The sequence below is a fragment of the Chelmon rostratus genome, chromosome 7, assembly GCF_017976325.1.
Source record: "Chelmon rostratus isolate fCheRos1 chromosome 7, fCheRos1.pri, whole genome shotgun sequence".
Classification (NCBI taxonomy): Eukaryota; Metazoa; Chordata; class Actinopteri; order Chaetodontiformes; family Chaetodontidae; genus Chelmon; species Chelmon rostratus.
In genome coordinates this window covers 21950929-21968857 of record NC_055664.1, presented here as the reverse complement: position 1 = coordinate 21968857, position 17929 = coordinate 21950929, and the positions used below count along the sequence as shown (strand labels likewise).

Below are 17929 nucleotides of genomic sequence, written 5' to 3'. Positions count from 1 at the left end.
TTATATTAAGCCTGGCAGTTGGCACATCTTGAAAGAACACAAGAAAGTGATGAGCGTAAGGAGGGACCCAATCAGAAGAGCATGCAAAATGAGCTTTCCAGATTTTTGTCAATACCTTTCTCATTTATTTTCATAGACACTTCAAGCCAATTCAATTTTCGTCTGGACCTCCTCCCAATATATACACAGCCTCCAGTTTAAAAACAAATCATGCAATACGGTCCAATTCAATTCTGACTTGTGTGTTTCCACCCAGGCATTTAAAGGTTACGCAGCTTTTATTTACGCTCAATTTAGCCTTACGTTTATATTTTTTTAAAAAGTGGGTTCAGATACAGAATACTGTAAAATAGCAGTACAAAGCAATTAAATATAGAAGATGAAGCAGAATGACATAATGATATAATTGCTATCTCTGTTGTATATGCACTTGAGCTCCCTTATTGCTATCATTCTATGTTTCCTCCTCTGACTACCTCAGTCGTAGAGAATCTATGAGCAGCACAATGCATTTCTGTGTGTAATAGGCCTCAGCTCTGTTTTCTCTGCTGCTAATTACTGTACAACTGTACATCTGGAGAAAAGTGAAGGATCGATGTGTGTATAATCTCCACAGGCAGCCAGATACACACACACACACTCACTTACACAAGCTCTCACACAAAAGCTCACACACAGATGGCTGCAGATCAAACTCTCTGCCGATCCTGTCTTCAATCTATGGGATGGCTTCATGACTTGAAAATAAATGAAGGGGAAGTAAAACAGTGTTCGAGCAGTCTCCTGCTGCCACTGGCTCGTAGACACACAGATGGTTTCAGATTCATCTATTTGCTGAATTCCACAGAGGAAAAAAATCATAATTGCATTGTTTCGTAAAGAGAAACGCGAGACAGACAGAGCGGGGGATTTCTACCTGCAGATTATTATCCACCTCTGAGTCTGAAGTAGATGTAAAACAGCTGCCACAGTTCTTACACATGTTTGATGCAGCACCGATCTCTTCTTTTGTCTGTTTATACATTAATTACACAACTTTTTAAGATCAGCTGTCACATTTTTAATGTTTCATTTAGCGTAGTGAAATCAACAGGCACACTCTACTGTAGGCACAAAGTGACAGAGGCTCGTCTAAATGTTAGTGTGTGTCTCTGTCTTTGGTCCAGTAGGTGCGATGTCCTCTCATTCCCATATCCAATCTGGGAGAGTCATCCGCTTTAATAGGCTGTCTGGCAAATGAAGAGTCCTGTGCACTGTAAATCTGAGGCTGCTCTTAATGGCAGCAGATTAAAACAGTTATGTCCTATGGAGTGTGCACTGACAAATTTCTTTAATGAACATTTTCTTTATGGCTAGTATTATTTCAGCATGTATAAGCACAGCTATGAGGAAGTGAAGCCTGACCACCTCCATAATTCCACTCAGGACTGTCGTATAACAAATTTGAACAAAAGTTGGACAAGGTCACAAAGCTCTAATCCATGTATACAGGAATTTCTCATTAAACGTTTATATTATTACGCTGTATGCTATCCCTACTGTTGCAGTAACCTTTTATATTTATAGATACTGGCATTATCACACACCTTATTGTAGTTCAGCTTCGGTCCATTTGTTTTTTTCTCATTAAGTTTTTAAATAAACTAGCTAAAATCTAGGTGATAAGAGTAGAGGTCAAATTTTGATAATGGATTGATCGTCTTTGCCGTTCGTGTCTGATTTTGTCATACAAATATGAAAGAAAACTAAATGTGAGTTGGGTTTTGGACTGTTTGGACATTTTTCAATGTTTTCTGACATTTTACCAACAAAAGGATTGATCAAATAATTGAGAGACTAATCTAGATTAATCAATAATAAAAAATATTTGTTTGTTGCAGCCCTAGATCAAACTAAAGATTGCAGACACAGTTCCACACATCGACTGTGAGAACGTTTGTGCAGTAAACGTCTCTTCTTCTGTCAGGTATGAGAGTGATGGCTGGGGCCCGCCCATGCCTGTGCAGACCTATCTCCACCAGGGAATGGAGGATGAGCTGGAGGAAGAGGAGGAGAGGGTCCCCACCCCGCCCATCCGAGGGGTTGCCTCTTCCCCGGCTGCTGTGTCCTTTGGTCAACAGTCCACAGCCACCCTCACCCCTTCTCCCCGGGACGAGATGCAGCCCATGCTCCAGGCCCATTTGGATGAACTGACCAGAGCGTACCAAATGGACATGGCAAAGCAGACATGGTAAACGCTGCAGTATTGAAACAGTTGCATCATTTTTACTCATATCTTTAGTGGTCCCCTAGTTTTTATTGTAGTTAAAGGACATTCTTTAAATATGCAATTTACATCTATCAATAAAAATATATTGTTTTAGTTAATAATATATGTCTTGCTGTCATTCAAAAATGCTTACTATACATCCTGTCCTGCGTCTACCGCAGCCAGGATTTATTTTGGTCCCGCAGTGTTCTTCATGTCAACTGTGTGTGCAGCGGAGATAAACCCATTAATCATTTTATTTTAATGGGCCCATGCTACCACTTATGCGACTACTGTATTTTCTTCACTCTGAGAGACGCAGTTTCTTACCCATGGTTGTTTACTCCCCCCACACCCATACGGCACATTCCATTGTTGTTGTGCTCATGCAAGTCAGATGAAGGCCATGCTTCATTCTGTCGGCAACGCAGAGAGAATGAGAGACTGCCGTTCATTCATAATAGTGAAGTGGGGGGAGACAGGGAAGCCTTGTCAGGAAGGAGATGTCATGTTACCCGGTAATGACTATGTTGGTTAGAGAGCATCTCTGACAACACCAGAGGGCCAGTAATTACAACCAATTCCCACTGCAAAATGCGTAAAAGACATTGCTCTCCTCAAACAAACGCGGCTGTCAGCAGAGTGGGCTGCCGCTGAGGTGACAGCCATGTGTCGACAGGCCTGGGGAGCGTGCCTTTGTACCATCTACAGCAGCAATTAGTGGGTCATTGTGTTAGCATGCAAGCAGCACTGTAGAATTAGTGGAATTTTCCAAATTTATTCAGCGCTTCACATATGAAAGAGGTCTCTAAAATTAGCTCCACATACACCCTTATTTTTTCACCATTCTGTGGCATAGAAACTACTGAATATTCCCATCGTTCCCTCTTTTTTCCTCATTCCTCCACATTCCTTCATAAATACTGTAGAACATATGTAAATTCCAGTAGAGTGATGTGTATGTGCAGTATGTATGAGTAGAGTCATGTCTCTTCCTCTTTCTCCCAGGCACATGCAGGTAGGCTCACTTCCTCCCCAGGCTCCGGCTCCTCCAGTGGGCTACGTGTCGAGCACAATGGTTTCTGACCTGGAGACGGACCTGCCTGATGAGGATGACGAGGAGGAGGAAGAGGAGGAGGATGAAGGCTATGGGGCCAGGCATCCCCGCGGCATTGAGCACACACCAGGGTCTAGCATGGACAACCTGGACAGCTCTTTAACAGGTACGGCCATTTGAATCTGAATTGTGGATATTGGGGCTCTTCTTCGTTGGCGTATATATTTGTTGACTGTATTGTAATTACTGTTGTGCGATACATATGTATGTAATTGTGCATTTTGGTTCAATCATAATGACTACGTTCTAATGACTCTGAATGGGAAAACATTCAATTCCCATTGTCGTTACAGCTTGTCTTACAGTTAATGGATTGTTGTTCATGACATGTTCGTAATCAGTCTGCTGTGCGTACATTTTTATGTGAACATGCTTACTGAGTGTCCCTTAATCAAGTTTTTTAAGCACTTTTGGCAGACTCCGGGGAATTATAATTATCATTTCCGAAAAGAGATAAGAACATCCATGAATTTTAAACAGGATAGTGAGAGGGAAATTAAGAGGAGGGAGAGGCATGGCGAGCAGGAGAGAGTGACTGTGATTTAACTCGTGCACAGCACCGGAGCCAGCGCCACCCATATCTTCCCGAGGAGATTTGAAATAAATTTCACGTGCGGCATATTCCATTCCAGACTAGAGGCACCATTTCCATTTTTACAACTCACTGAAAACTTTTACAGCCGTCTGTCAGGGGGACATATGAAGGGCATGACATTGCAGCTGCAGAGCAGGGTTCTGGGCTGCTGCTCTCACACTGACCAGACCACACTATCCATCTGTAAACTAGAGGGTAAAACATTAAAAAATGTGTGGGGCATTTTGCTGTCATGCACTAAAGGGACAAGCTTGACACTGTGTATCTATCAGGCCCTCCAATAAAATCTGCTAATCCTAAAAAATAAAATCTATACTGGGAAATTTATGGGTGGAAAAAACAGGGAGCGAGCAGAAAATACACAGTATCTGAAGGTAGAGGAGCTGAGCCAGCCGAGGGTGGAAGCATGAGAATAAGAGGGTTGACAGCGCTGCTTGTTGGTCTACCCTGTCAGTGGCAGCCCTAAAGAGTAGTTTTCCATGCGATGATGGAACAGTGGTTTTGGTAACGCTGACACATGCTACTGCTGATGTATTTGGAGGAATATAAAGCAGCAACTGGGCCCTAATCTACTGCATCTCTCCTCCACTGCATTACTTTGAAGACAGCACTATTTCTTCTTATCTCTCCGCAAGTCTGCCTCGCACCCCCTCGTTTGACAACACAGACACGGTCCCAGCTCCAGGGTTAGCGGGAGGGAGAGAGGGAGGATAGGGGAAGCCGCCGAGATTTATTGCGACCACCATTTTGAGGCTATGCAAGTCGGGGAGGGCAGGAGTGAGATTCGAGCCTCGCTTGATAGATTTGTCATTGTTTTAATAATATGGAAATAGGTCTGTTTTCATAATGTTACACCAAAGGCCAGTAAATCAAACACTTTCACTGATGCTCGAGAAAAAAAAACAAAAAAACACCAGCCTTCTCCTTGGGGACCATTTTTCACAAGCAGATTGTCTGCACAGACTTCCCGATGTGTTATTCTATGCTCTGAGATAACAGAACGCATTTTTTTAGGTCGATAAATGTAAATCCTTATGTTGTGGTGGGTATTGAAAAGCCATGTCTTGGTTGAGCCAGAGAGATGAAGTGAACACACAGGTATTACTTGGCTTTGTGTGTGGGTGGTATAGGTCGTGTGAAGATGAGGCGCGGTAGCAGCGAGGCTGTTACGCTCACAATGAGCTGAAAGCTGGGCTGTTCTGGGCGATTACTCTCCCATAAAGCCTTGCCAGGTTTGTGTGGAGCGGGGTCACGTCTCCCGACGGCAGGTAGAGACGCCTGCTCGTCAGGGGGAATGATTTTCCTGCTTAACGACATGCAGATTAGGGCTTCCGTCTGTATAAATCAGTTTTAGTGGCAGGAGGGACCTGGCCTGGCTTTTACTGTCCCCCAACCATCTTCCGTTTACTGGCCTTGCTCTATCAGTGCGTGGAGCACAGGAGGTGTCAGCCAGTGGATTTTAGAGTACATGGCTTGGCCCATTGCTATGGTTCAAGACACGATAAAATGACAGAGCTGCAGTGCAAACCTTGGTCTGGAGCTGCAGGAAAAAAATTACACATTTCTAGGGCAAAATGAAAACTAGATTGAATTTTTTATCAAATTATATTACAATGATCACAGTTTGATTGGACTGCTATTTCTGAGAATAGAAGTGCTCCAGAGGTTCAGCAGTAGAAAGTGGCAGTTAGAGCAGCTGAAAAGTCATTCTGTGATGTGATTTGCTGAGGCAGTGTTCCTTTACTGAGCCGGAGGAGTTGGAAGCTTCAGTGCTTTGGCTGGCACTGCCTATACTTCAATATCTGCTCTATTCTTTGTGGGAGGATTGGACCCAGCGGAATTGCTGTCTTTCTTTCTTAGAGAAAAACTCTTAGAAAAGAATTTCAAAGAAAATAGCTCGGCAAGATGGAGGGCTCCAAGTAGTTACTGCCTTGGATTTCAGTTCGTGCGGTAAAAATGGGTTGTGTAAGGGCTTCTCTGCCTAATGCAAGCTTATATTTTATAGAAGTTTCCATTAATCTGAGAGAATTTTACTGCAATAGGAGTGAAAAGCTGTTGCAACTTTAGCTGTCGTAGGTGCAATTCCCTGAAGTCACACCCGGTGACTGAGTAACCTGACTGAGACGTGTGGTTAAAGATGAAGAGACTGGCAGATGGGGAAGTTGGAAATCTCTTTGAAGGGGTTTTCCCAGTGTATATGGATAAATAAACCACAATCACATTACCAAGTCTTATGTTTAATTTTAAATGCGTATTGTATTGCAAAAGGAAGTGCCAGCCGAGAGACCAGTCTCTTATTACTGCAGCTAATATAAATGTGAGTGGTGTTCATTTGGACACGTGAACTCTGCCAGCCTTCCTGGCCGGGATTATGCTACCTTTTGTGTCACACTGACCTTTTAATAAGTCCTGCTGCTAACTTTTTGTCCCCGTCGCACCCCGTACAACCTTTACCCTCACACCTCCCCAGCTCTCTGTTCCACCAGTCTGTTCAATCACATCACTCTTGTGTTCTGTGTGAGGGAGGGATGGAGTGTGTGAGCAGAGCACTTGGGTTTGTGCCACTTGAGCGAAGTCTGCCAAACCAGTCCCACTGAAAGCTGTCACATTAGCCGACTGTTCGACTGTGTTTTCGCTTGCCAAAGTGGCATATTTTTATTGGCGCACTGATACTTTTTATATTTAAAGTGCTGGCCTGGCTTTTATGTGAAGAAAAAAAATATCAAAGCATGAAGAAACTCTTACAGCAGCACAGATATAGAAGCTTAAAGTCAAAAGTCTGAAGATGCGTACACATTTTACCTACGTGTGCACGTTCAGTCCTGTCGAATACTCAGTTATGTTTCAGTGTTTGTAGCATGTTAAATAGGGCATCAATTTAATCTCATGTATTTTAATCATCTTTAACGGAACATATAGTATATGAGTACATATATGAAGAGAGGTGTCCATACTACCGTTGCTATCAGCGACATATCTTTATTTTGTGTTCAGATTCTCTGTTTTCTTAAAATTCTAGCACATTTCAGACAGTGGTGGCTGTGCATTTTTAAACAGGATTAGAAAACCTGTGTGTGCATCCCACCAGGTGTTTGATTCAATACAGTGTTTTGTGAGATGCTTCATCTGTGTCACCTGAGGCGGTTTTGCAGCTAACTCGGCTCTGCACAGGTGTGCTCATTGTTCTCCATCAAAAGAAGAGCAAAATCAGTTGATGCAAGTCCTGCTGTTCCACCGTGTACATTGTGGTGTGTGCACGTTTGTGTGTGTGTGTGTGTGTGTGTGTGTATGCAATATATGTTCTGCGTGTGTTTGTACTAGATGAAAGAGGACAGGCCAGGACAGAATGACTACACAAACCCACCTGCAAGAACAAAAAAGCCCTGCAGCAAATACGAAATCATTTAAGTGAAGAATGTTAATAATGCCCCTTTTTTATAAGATCACTCAATACATTCATCCATCTAAATGTAAAATCACAGCACATATGTTCAAAATGTTAGATAATATGCCCACCTCACTGGAAAAGTATGAACATGACATGGCTGGATTTGAATGGTGTGAAACAAGAAGTCACTCACCCTTGCAGTCTAACACACTCAGTCACACTTTCGCTGAAACCCTGTGGTGTTCCGCAGGTTCCATGGTGAATGGGTGGGGCTCAGCCTCTGAGGATGACCGTAATTTCTCCAGCCATAGGTCCAGTTTGGGCAGTTCATCTGACGGCTCCATCTTTACCCACTGCAGCTTTGCCCAGGCCCTGGTGGCCGCTGCAGACAAGGCAGGCTACCGCCTGGAGGGCACTAGCCTCAGCAAGAGAGGAAGAGGTGTGTGGAAACCAGCCACCCACTGCTGGACTGGAACTCCTACCAGTGGCCGATGATTTCTTCCTTTCTGCTCTGATTGTTCCTCCTGTCATCCATCGGCTGATGTCTTCCCCCTTAATGTTGGCTTGAGATTTCCTCTCTTCTGCTTGTGGACGCTGTGCCCAGGTTGTGCATGGCATCTGTTGTACATGGCTGGACTGTGGATATCTCCTTATCCTGTAACTCAGCTCCTCTATAACTCTGGCTTTGCGCTCTGGCTTTCCTGGGTTCAATGAGTAATAATTGGGTGTTATGTTATACTTTATAACAATAACCTTTTCCAGCAGAGTGCTTTCTCTTCTAATGAAAACCTTTGTTTTCTGATAGGTTTTTGGATCTTGATTGATAACCTCTACACTTCTTGGTGTCAGCCTCAGCTCCACTGTCGAGGTGTTGGCTCCCTCATGTCTTTACTTACCAGCTGGCCTGTGGTCCTGTTTCCCTCTCGCAGGTAAAGGCTTGTCCCACAGGCCCCGGCCCAGCAGCCCATTCTCAACAGATGGCAGCACAGTCGGCACACACAGCTTGGGCCACCAGAGGGCCACCAGGCCCACACGCAAACCCCGAAGCCAGGGCACAGCACCCCACCGGAGAGATGCTGGTGCAGACGGTGAGGCAGCGACTGAAAACACATTTTAAATAGTTTATGAAGAAAGTTCCCTAAAACATCTGTTGTTGTTTTACACACAGGAAGTTATATCAATATGTAAGATAATAATGGATAAACATGTGTCTAGACATGATCAGTCAGGGTCCTTGGTATTTTAAAAACTGGATTTTCTAAGCATTTCTGTCCTCATTTGATTCATTCTGTGTGTTTCCCCTTTGGCACAGACCTACCTCCTCCCCCTGAGCCTCCTCCCTGTCAGGGGCAGGGTCGTATCCAGGGGGCCCGCAGCATAAGCAGCATGGTACCCCCTACAGATAGGAAGGCTTCCTCTCTGGAGCGCCCGCCTATGTCAGGAGCCCTGTGTGGGCCGGAGGACATGAAGAGCTCCATCGACAGACAGACACGCACTTCTCTGGAACATCATCGCCAAGCTCAAGACAGGCTGGGCTCCATGGACCGAGCTGATGATGGGCGCAGGGGACACAAGACAGGTATGCTTGAAATGTCCCAGACTTCAGTCTCGTGTGTTTCGCATGTATGTTTTCATGAACTAAAGGATTGCACAGCTGTAAATTTTAACGTGCTCGTGGCGGAGGATGAAAAGTCAGGCGATTACAAAACTTATTGGGATTCATTCCTTGGAAATCCATCCAGTGGTTGTCGGCACAATGTAATCTCTACCAGACGCTGAAGCGACAGATGCCTGGACCGACAGACGACTGACATCTCCATCAGTAGATTCAAGCTGCCAGCAGGGCTACAGAAGTTCAGGGAGGCCAATCACACATCTTTTCAGAGTAGTGCACTCCAGGCTTTGCATAAGCTCCTACTCTATTTTCCTCTAAAAATGAAGGGCTGTTCTGTGCAATAGACTGTACACTGGTTCTGCACCATTTTCCAACCAGACAAAATCCTTTTATTCTGCTTATTTCCAACTCTTCATTGTTAAGGAAATGAAACAAATAGGCTTTACATCCTGAACAAGTTCCTGTGCATGACTAAAGTTTGAATAGAGAGATAATTCATGGCATTATTGCATATATCAATTTCCTATCCTGTGGCTTGGCAATTTGGGCTTTTTCCTAAGTTCTTGTGTTGAAGTAAGCTTTCATACTGCGTTGAGACTGGGCTCCCATGAACAGATTGCACTGTCTGCCACTTGCTCTGGTTTCCAGAATGCCTCCCTCAGCCTCCCCGATGCCCCTGTAACTGTTGCCAATATGGGCCCGCTCCGCTCCAAGTAAGGCAGGAGGCCCGAGCAGCTGAAATGCACTCTAATCGCTTCGGCTTTCTTTTCTCACACAAACAGCAGCCACTCTACGCCCCATCTGTGTGTGTGTCAGCGTTTGTGTGTGCGCGCGTGCCTGCACGTGTGTTTGTGACCATTTGAGATCCCCATGCTGTGCGCCCTGCGCTGTTTGTGCCAGGACTGTACAGACAGTTAATCTGAGACTGTGAGACAAAGACAGGTGCCACAATCAGCATCTTTACAAAAAACCCCATAGGTGAATTCCCTCATGTGTCAGAGTGCTGACTGATTCACAGTAGAATCCGCGGAGGTCGGGGCAGCCTCTATTACAGTCATTAGCGGAGCAGTGGGGAGCGGTTTGATGAGATTTCACGCAACGATGGAGACTGCTGAGGGTCAATGTTATGTTGCCCTGCAGCAGGGGGTTCCACAGCAGCCAGTGGTCCCTCTGTTATTGTATTTACCCCCTCAAAAGGCTGGTAGCTGCAATGCCATGTGTGAGGCTGAGAGCCCTCTCTGTGGCGCGCCCTGGCATAGCCTGTTGGCACCGCCACTCTGCAGATGTCAGGAGGAGTGGGTGGGTGGGTGGTTTGCAAAGTGCTCTTTGTCTCCATGCATCAGATGTTAGATGTGTTTCACTGCAACAATAAAAGTCACACATTGTGTCTACTTCTGAAACCTAAAGTAAGCCTTCGGATCCCTCTTTGTGTTCTCAGAGGACGGGTGCCTGCCATACAACAAACCATCCTTCCCCTCCCCTGGTGGCCACAGCTCCTCTGGCACAGCCTCCTCCAAGGGCTCGACGGGGCCGCGCAAGACCGAGGGTCCACGACAGCCACAGCAGTGGACCGCCACAGAGCACGCTGAATTCCTGGGGACCAATGGGCAGGGACAGTACACAGGAGAGTTATGTGAGTGATTCAGCATTTTGATGTTTTACAGCATCATATGACCATAACCAGTTTATCCATCCATCTGTATCATCCATGTCTTTGCTTAGCTGCCTGTCTGTCTGGTAAATGTGTCCCTGTCTTTCACTACGCTGAGATCTAACGTAAACTGGACTTAAATTACTTGTACATGTCAGCATACCTGGCCAATAAAGTTGACTCCGATTCTGGTTTATGCTAAGCTAAGCAAATTAACTCCTGGCTCCAGAAAAGCAATGAAATATGGGAAATATTACTTAAAATAAAAAGTATATATTTCCCCACAGATCAGGAGAATTTAACTTTTTTTATAACAAGTAAAAATATCTAGTTTCAAAAAGAACCCACAGTTATCTTAAAAGTAGTGCAGCCGGGCTAAAAACGAGAACATCTGTCTGAGAACCAGTAATTAAATCTTATATAACAAGTTACAATATCTTATTAAGGTAACTAAGGATGAAAGGGCTTGAAACAAGTAAAATTCTGCACGTTCAGAAGATATATTTTTATTTATTTAATTACATTTCACCTCACTTAGATTTCACTTTTTGCAGTGTGGTGTCCTTCTTCTCATCGAATTCTTAGAAAGAAAACTAATATGAGTATTTCTTTAAATAAAAATCCTCAGTTGTGACATTTTTTCCTTTTCTTCCCCTCGTTTCCCACAGAGTGATCTGCCCGGGATGTGAATTGGATTAAACCTGGTCTGTCCTCACAAGAAAGACGCCCTCCCAGCCGGGGCAACGAACTTTGTCCTTATCTGTGTGTTCTCAGAGGGAGGGAGCGCAGCAGAGGGCACAGCAGAGAAAAGCAGTGTCACAGAACTGTAAATGTGATGTATAGACACAGACATACTGTACATCTCACTATGTTTTCGTCCTCAAGAAAATATTTTCCACCTCCTACCTTACTGTAATTTTCTTTTTGTTAGAAAAAGGCAAGTAAAAAAACAAAAGAAAACATCTATACGAGAACAAATTTTCTGGTAACTGTCCTGGGGGGGGGGATTTTGTTTGCTGTAAATATATTCTTTAACTTGTTGTTGCATTGCTATGCAAGCCTAATTCAGTTTGAGCTTTTAATTTCCATATACAGGAACAGTTGGTTTTATCTGGTTATTTGTATTATATGTGAATTGAGTGGCTGTTGTGCCATAAGATAATTGTTTTATAATCCATTGTTTGTTAATAGTTACCATTAATTATTATCATTATTATTAATTATTGTTTTTGCACTGCAATTTTTGGTGATAAGCACAAAAAACATAGCTCCTGCTGACATGAAGAACCGGAAGAATATGTGAAGAGGAGTTTCTGTACTGTAAAGTAAAGAGAAGAAAATTATATAGTAATGTACAGAGAGATATTAAAGAGTAAGGCTTTGCTCACAGACAGCAACAAATAAGGCACCCGTTTCCGTCGGCGAGACTAATTGGGTGGCAGCCACACAAGGTTCCCGTGGGTCTGAAGGGCAGATACGAGGCTGGAAGAATTGTACACGGAGGATGCTGCATTACTGTAGGTGATTATTTAATTCTGAACAACTGTCCTAAAACAATAGTTCGATATCAGACACATTTCGTGCTCGACGTTCTTGCCGACTCCGTTGTCTCGTTTTCACAGATTTTTTTTAAAATTATTTTTGTACAAGGGTCTCCAAGCATTTCAAGTTTTGTTTTTATGATTTACTGCCTAACTAATTTTACTACACTGAGTTTACGCTCCTCATTCAGTATAATAGCACACTACCCATAAAACAGTCAAAAGGGAGGAGGAGGAGGGGGGGAGTCAGTGAAATCTGTCCACATGCTGTAGTTCACTCAAAGCACTTACAGAGGCAGATTTATGATTCTTCTATTGCCTTAATAGGTAAGCAGACATCACAGACAAAGGAGTATTTCTTGTGATTAGTAGCAATGATACTCCCAAGCCTACCTTAAATATCCGTGGAGCAACACAATTTGTTTACATATTTTATGTTTAAGATTTTATGTCTTTAATTCCATCCATTTTAATATTGTTTGCTTTCTAGAGCACTTACTGTTTTATGTTTGCGATGTCATCTGCGGTACAATATCAGCCCAGAACACACTGAGCTGTTTGGTCCAGCTAAGTGCTGCGAAAATTAGGTCATCTGTCAAAGCAGTTGTTGCTCTAAAGGTCGGTGCCTCGCTCTCCGATGCGCTACGATCAGCACAGTCCCGTGTCGATCACTTTGAGAAGAAACGGTGTGTGTGCGATTTACAATGTAGCTTTGAGTCACTGTTTGGGAGTGATAATGGAGAAAAGCCTTGTATGTTAACGAGCAGGTCCCACTGCCTCCATGTCTACAGCCACAGTGTGGAGCAGAACACCGCCACAGACACACACCTATCATCCGCCGCTTTCGACTTCTCAGCCTCTGAATCTCGATTTCTGTCTTTTCAGACAATGTTTTTATTGGTTGTCCTTTTTTAATGAAAAGCTTGTTCCTTTGTATGCCTTTTATGGACTCCAAAACGCTGCTTACAACAATGTTTTCAATATTAATGTTCAGGATTTTTGTGGTTCAATGACTGTTTGTTTTGTCTTTTTTTGTACTGCTAATGTTGATAAAAGGGGGGTGGAAACTAAAGGCCGTCAGAAGCTGTTGTACTGTTGTCGTCATGCCATCGTCATTTTATATCATCCACCCAGTGGCCAGTGTTCTGGAAATGAGGTGCAAAGAGTATCTCAGGTTATTTTACATTCTGGTGGTGTTTATGTATGTGTATATATGTGTATATATCCATACGCATCTCCACTTGATTACGCCATTCCATTTTCATTGACAAAAATATCCCTCTCATGTCCGATTCTGTCGTCCCCTCTTTTCTTTTCTGCTGTGGACTTTGATTCTGAGTATAATGTGCTGGTTCATCCACCTTAAGACAAGATGTCAGTAAAAGAACATACCAAATTAAGATTGATATTTCTAATGTCTAATGCGTTTTAGTGTCTCTTTAATACTCATTGTTTTCTTTTAAATCAGTGTCGTTTTGTATTTATTAAAATGATAATAAAAGTATATTGTGAAATATGCATAAAGATTCGTGGAATATAAAACGTGTTATTTTTTTTTATTTTTTTTTCTGTTCCTTGTAAAGTTTGCAGTCAGAGGCGAGCAGCGAGGCCGTAAGGAGGCGATAGGCCCGCTGTGCTCACAGCACGGCGAAGCGCCGGGTCAGTAGTCGTCTGAGTCACTCTTCGTCCTGCATGTTCACCGCACTGCTCCTCTCATGTCAAAACTAAAGAAACGTAAAAACCTTTTTGAACACAAGGAGCAAAAACGCTCACAATTTGCCTGTCAAGTCGATAGAGAAAACATCTTTTTGGAAGGATGAAAGTACTTTGGCTTTCCCTCTCTTTTGTTCATTTTCTCAATATTGTTGATTCTTTGTAGCCTATCTGTGTGTTGCCTTTTTGCTATAAAAGAGGATGAAAAATGACAAAAAGAGAAAGTTGTAGGGTGAAGTCTTTCTGTACAGTAAGGGGTGCGGTGACGCCCCGATCCAATGCCATTTCTACAGTACAATACATTCTGCTTTGCTTTTCTTTTTTTTTCTTTTCTGTAAACCACCTTCTGTATTCACTTGCATGTCCTTGTCCAAGAAGAGAGTGGATCAAGAAAATAAACTTTTACAGTCTCATTCCCATGTCTGTAAAATAAATCCATGTTCTTTTATTTCCTTGTACCTGGATCAATATCAAATAAAATATTTTTGAAAAATGAAAATGTGTAAAGTTTGTCTTTGATAAGGATAGACAGGTCCAAACCGGGTGTTCAAAAATGATAATGGAGAGAATACGTAGTAAGTATTTGTCTTTTGTATATAAGTATTTGAGTTTTTGTCGGGTGCTTCCTTAAACTGCAGCTACAACATGTCCCCTCTGATATCTCATTAGTGTTCGACTCAGCAACAACTGAGTACATGCATGTACTTATTTTGGCTCTGTGTGTGTGTGTGTGTGCACTGCAGAGTTGTGAAGCCCGCTGTGTGTGTTTGTGAAAGAGCTCCTGACTCAGCTGTGCTTTTATGTCAGACCAATCCCTACCTTGATCCTTCTGGAGGAGCAGCTTCAAACACAAATCCAAATCTTCTAAATCACAGAGGCAAGCCGCTTTGCTTTCAAGCTCCCTTACAGAGAAATGATGCAGCGCTGGATGCACGAGACGAGGAGCGGCTTCTGTATCAGCAGTACGTGCAAATAGAAATGAACAAGAAGCAGCTTGTTCTCCGTCGTCGTTATCTCTCCTTTAAACAGTTTCCAGTTCCTCCTGGAATCCTCCTGTTCTCCATATGTACCAAACTTATGGGTGATGTGATTTCCAAGCAAGCAGTGACATGTGGCTGTGGCTGCTGTGTTATCGAACTTACTGCTGAACGGTACTCTGTGTGAGCTATGTATGTGTGAAGAAACTGTTCTCTGGGACACTGGTGGAAGACCTGGGTCAGGTTTGGACTCTGCTGGGTCCTGAACCTCATTGTTTGGAAGCGTCTGTCTGAGCTGATGGTCCTTCTCTCCTGCACAGCCCATGAAATGGTCCAGTTTCTTCAGGAAATGCTGAATGCTGCGCGGAGAGAAGAGCTGCTGTGACCTCAGTCCAGGTCTCACTGTAAACCTGGACCTGGTGACAGACCCTCTGCAGCTGGAGCCATTTGAGCTCCTCGAGATGTTTTAGCTGCTGTGGCTGCTGTGCTCTGACAGGGTTTGTTTTCTTACTTGCCAAAAAAAGTGGGAGAACTACATTCCAGATCATTGCAGCAGGAGTGCTGCCACTTCTCATCCACGATGAAGGCCAGCTCCAGCAGTCTGGAGTCCACATGCTGCCTCCTAATGGGCCTTGTGGCGACGTGCCCACTCGTGAGAGATCTGTTCTGCAGCCCCTTCAAGCTGGTTTGTGACCAGATGTTTGGTACAGCAGATGGATTTGCTTTCTTGGTCTAACCTCCTGGTAGTTGTTTGAGTTTTTTTCATACACTGAAATCGATTGATCGATCGATTGGAAACACGACATCATGTTCTTTCTCTGAATTTGGGGAAATTTCATGTGCAATATCCAAATCACAGGAGCGCTGTTCTCTCATAATCTCCAGATGTAAGGGAACATGCTTGTTAACATATTAACCCTCCACCCAGGGTCAAAGCTTTACCATGAGGCCAGGTAGGCATCTGCTCGGGCACCTAAATAAAAGGGCCCCTAATAGCTAAAAAAAAAAAACGTTGAATTTTAATGTCACAATCATTGTGTTCACATATAAAATCATGTCAATCATTTCCTGCAGCAACCACTCAGAAAAGGCCTGAAGGTGATTATTTTATCATCTTCCTCACCTTCACCCCCAGAAAGATTAGTGGACTATTCCGGCTGTCAATCAAGCGCACCTGAGCTCACTTCCTGTCGCGTTTCAGCGTTTAACGCAGCAACTCCAAGCAAGTAGCCAACAAATACTGTCCAACAGCGAAACGATGCTATTCTGTGATATTAACAAGCGGATAAGCCTGCAGTCGGGCCGGAGTTTGGTGAGGAGGGAACACCTGGAGGCAGGTAAGACGCTGCGGCTGCGTGTTTGTTGATGACAGAGTTGGAGAGGCGCCATGACTGTTGCGCTGCTTTCTGTGACTGTTTGTAAACTCAGGAGCGGCTCAGAGGCCTGCAGTGTGTTGTCATGTCCCCCTGCTGCATGTTGCATCCTGCACTGACACAGTTTATGGGGCTTTGAGTGGAGATGCGCGGAAGCAATCTGATATTATGACTTTTTGAACATCCTTCTAAAGCTGATGAGTCCTGGGGGTGAGGGTGGTGTGCAGGGGCGGCATCTCATCTCGGTGTATGTCAGGTTGGTGCATGCCACTAGCTGGGATCTTTCAACATGTGTCTCCTCATAGAAAAGTTTAGAGACATTAAAGCCTTTTCCAGCCAATCGTGATGCTCCTGTATGAAAGTGGGCCCCACTTGTATTCAGCGGGTCTTTGAATGTTGGTAAAGCCAGTTTCGGTGGAGGGGTCTGCAGGTGAGCTGTCTATCCATGGTGACAGCTGATTAAATTTCACCTGCTGTCTGGTGCTTCTGCAAGAGGAGCTAGATCTGCTGTGCTTGGTGCAGTGTGTCCCAGTGTGGAATACGTAGGGTGGAGAAACGTGGGTGGTGGGGTCAGTCCTAATGCTTGTGGAATCTGGTCACTTTGGTTTGGTCTTGATTACAGAGCTCATCTGAATCGGCTCTATCTGTAATTTCTCCCATTATTTAGTAAACATGAGTGTTTTTTTGTGTTCTGGAAGCTTTTGTGCTGTGTGATTTCTTCTGCGGGGGCATTAAATCAGTGTCATTCCTCTCCATGACGAGTGATGGAGATTTTAAAGGTTACTCCTTCGCTTTCAGTCTATTAAACGAGACAATCTGCCGGCATTAGTGAGTAATGGCACGTGTGAAGCTGCCCGGTTAAGCACAGATTCAGTTTTCTTCGTCAGTTCCTCATAAAGATCACCTATTACTCATGTTAGTTTTCTGTTTGCTGGCTCTCATCTCACACTCACGACCCCCCCTCAGCTTCACTGTTCTTGGCTCGCCTCCCTCTGCCTGAAAAACATGTTTTTGCAAAAAAAAAAAAAAAAAAAAAAAAAGCAAGCAGATTTCTCCCCGACTCCCGTCCTTATTTTTGAACCAAGGCTGGCGTTTCGGGGTGACATAAAAGAGCGTATTTATGCACTTGTTTATTTGTTAGCTAATGCATCAGAGCATTTGATCTGACGCTGCAGCGGGGGGGGCGTGCTCTGTAGTCAGAGAGCACGCTGCTCTTCCTTACCGCGCTTTAAAAATAGCCTCCTGTTCATCCGTGCAAACCCGCTTATTTACACTTGTTTACTTTAGAGTCGGGTTTAATTTTAGCTGGATTTAATTAAATTCGGATACAAGGTTGGGCTGCGTGCAGTTGTGATCTTTCCTTCCCGGCCTTTTCACTGCCGTCATGGTTGTGCCTTTTCTCTTTAAAGTGTGTGAAACTGTTCTAAGTCAATCACATGTTTCTCTGGCAAAGATGTAGCTGTTAAGAGCTCTTTGTCTCAATCCTTTATAGCCCAATTATGAGACATTTTCTTACATTATGTGAAGGAACCCAGATAGATCCTTTTCTTTCTGAATTGGGTTCATTAATGCATAAAACGACCCCCGCGCGGGTCAAACAATAATGTTGCCTGAATAAGTCATTTTCATTACATTTCCATGGAATGGTTGGGGGGTTTCTTGCATTCACATTTAAAGAAAAGGTTCAGCGATCTATCGTGACCCTTTAAAC

At 43.8% G+C, this 17929-nt stretch overlaps 1 protein-coding gene across 1 annotated transcript in view; it reads left to right on the top strand.

Moving 5' to 3' along the window:
• Nucleotides 1–14253, top strand: part of robo2 (roundabout, axon guidance receptor, homolog 2 (Drosophila)) — a 151271-nt gene extending 137018 nt beyond the window's left edge. Inside the window, exons 23-29 of the mRNA XM_041941398.1 lie at nucleotides 1967–2230; nucleotides 3257–3471; nucleotides 7599–7787; nucleotides 8278–8436; nucleotides 8661–8927; nucleotides 10402–10596; nucleotides 11283–14253. Coding sequence (XP_041797332.1) covers nucleotides 1967–2230; nucleotides 3257–3471; nucleotides 7599–7787; nucleotides 8278–8436; nucleotides 8661–8927; nucleotides 10402–10596; nucleotides 11283–11284 — 1291 coding nt within the window. The 3' untranslated portion in view covers nucleotides 11285–14253. The remainder of the gene's footprint in view (nucleotides 1–1966; nucleotides 2231–3256; nucleotides 3472–7598; nucleotides 7788–8277; nucleotides 8437–8660; nucleotides 8928–10401; nucleotides 10597–11282) is intronic.
• The last annotated feature ends 3676 nt before the right edge of the window (nucleotides 14254–17929 follow it).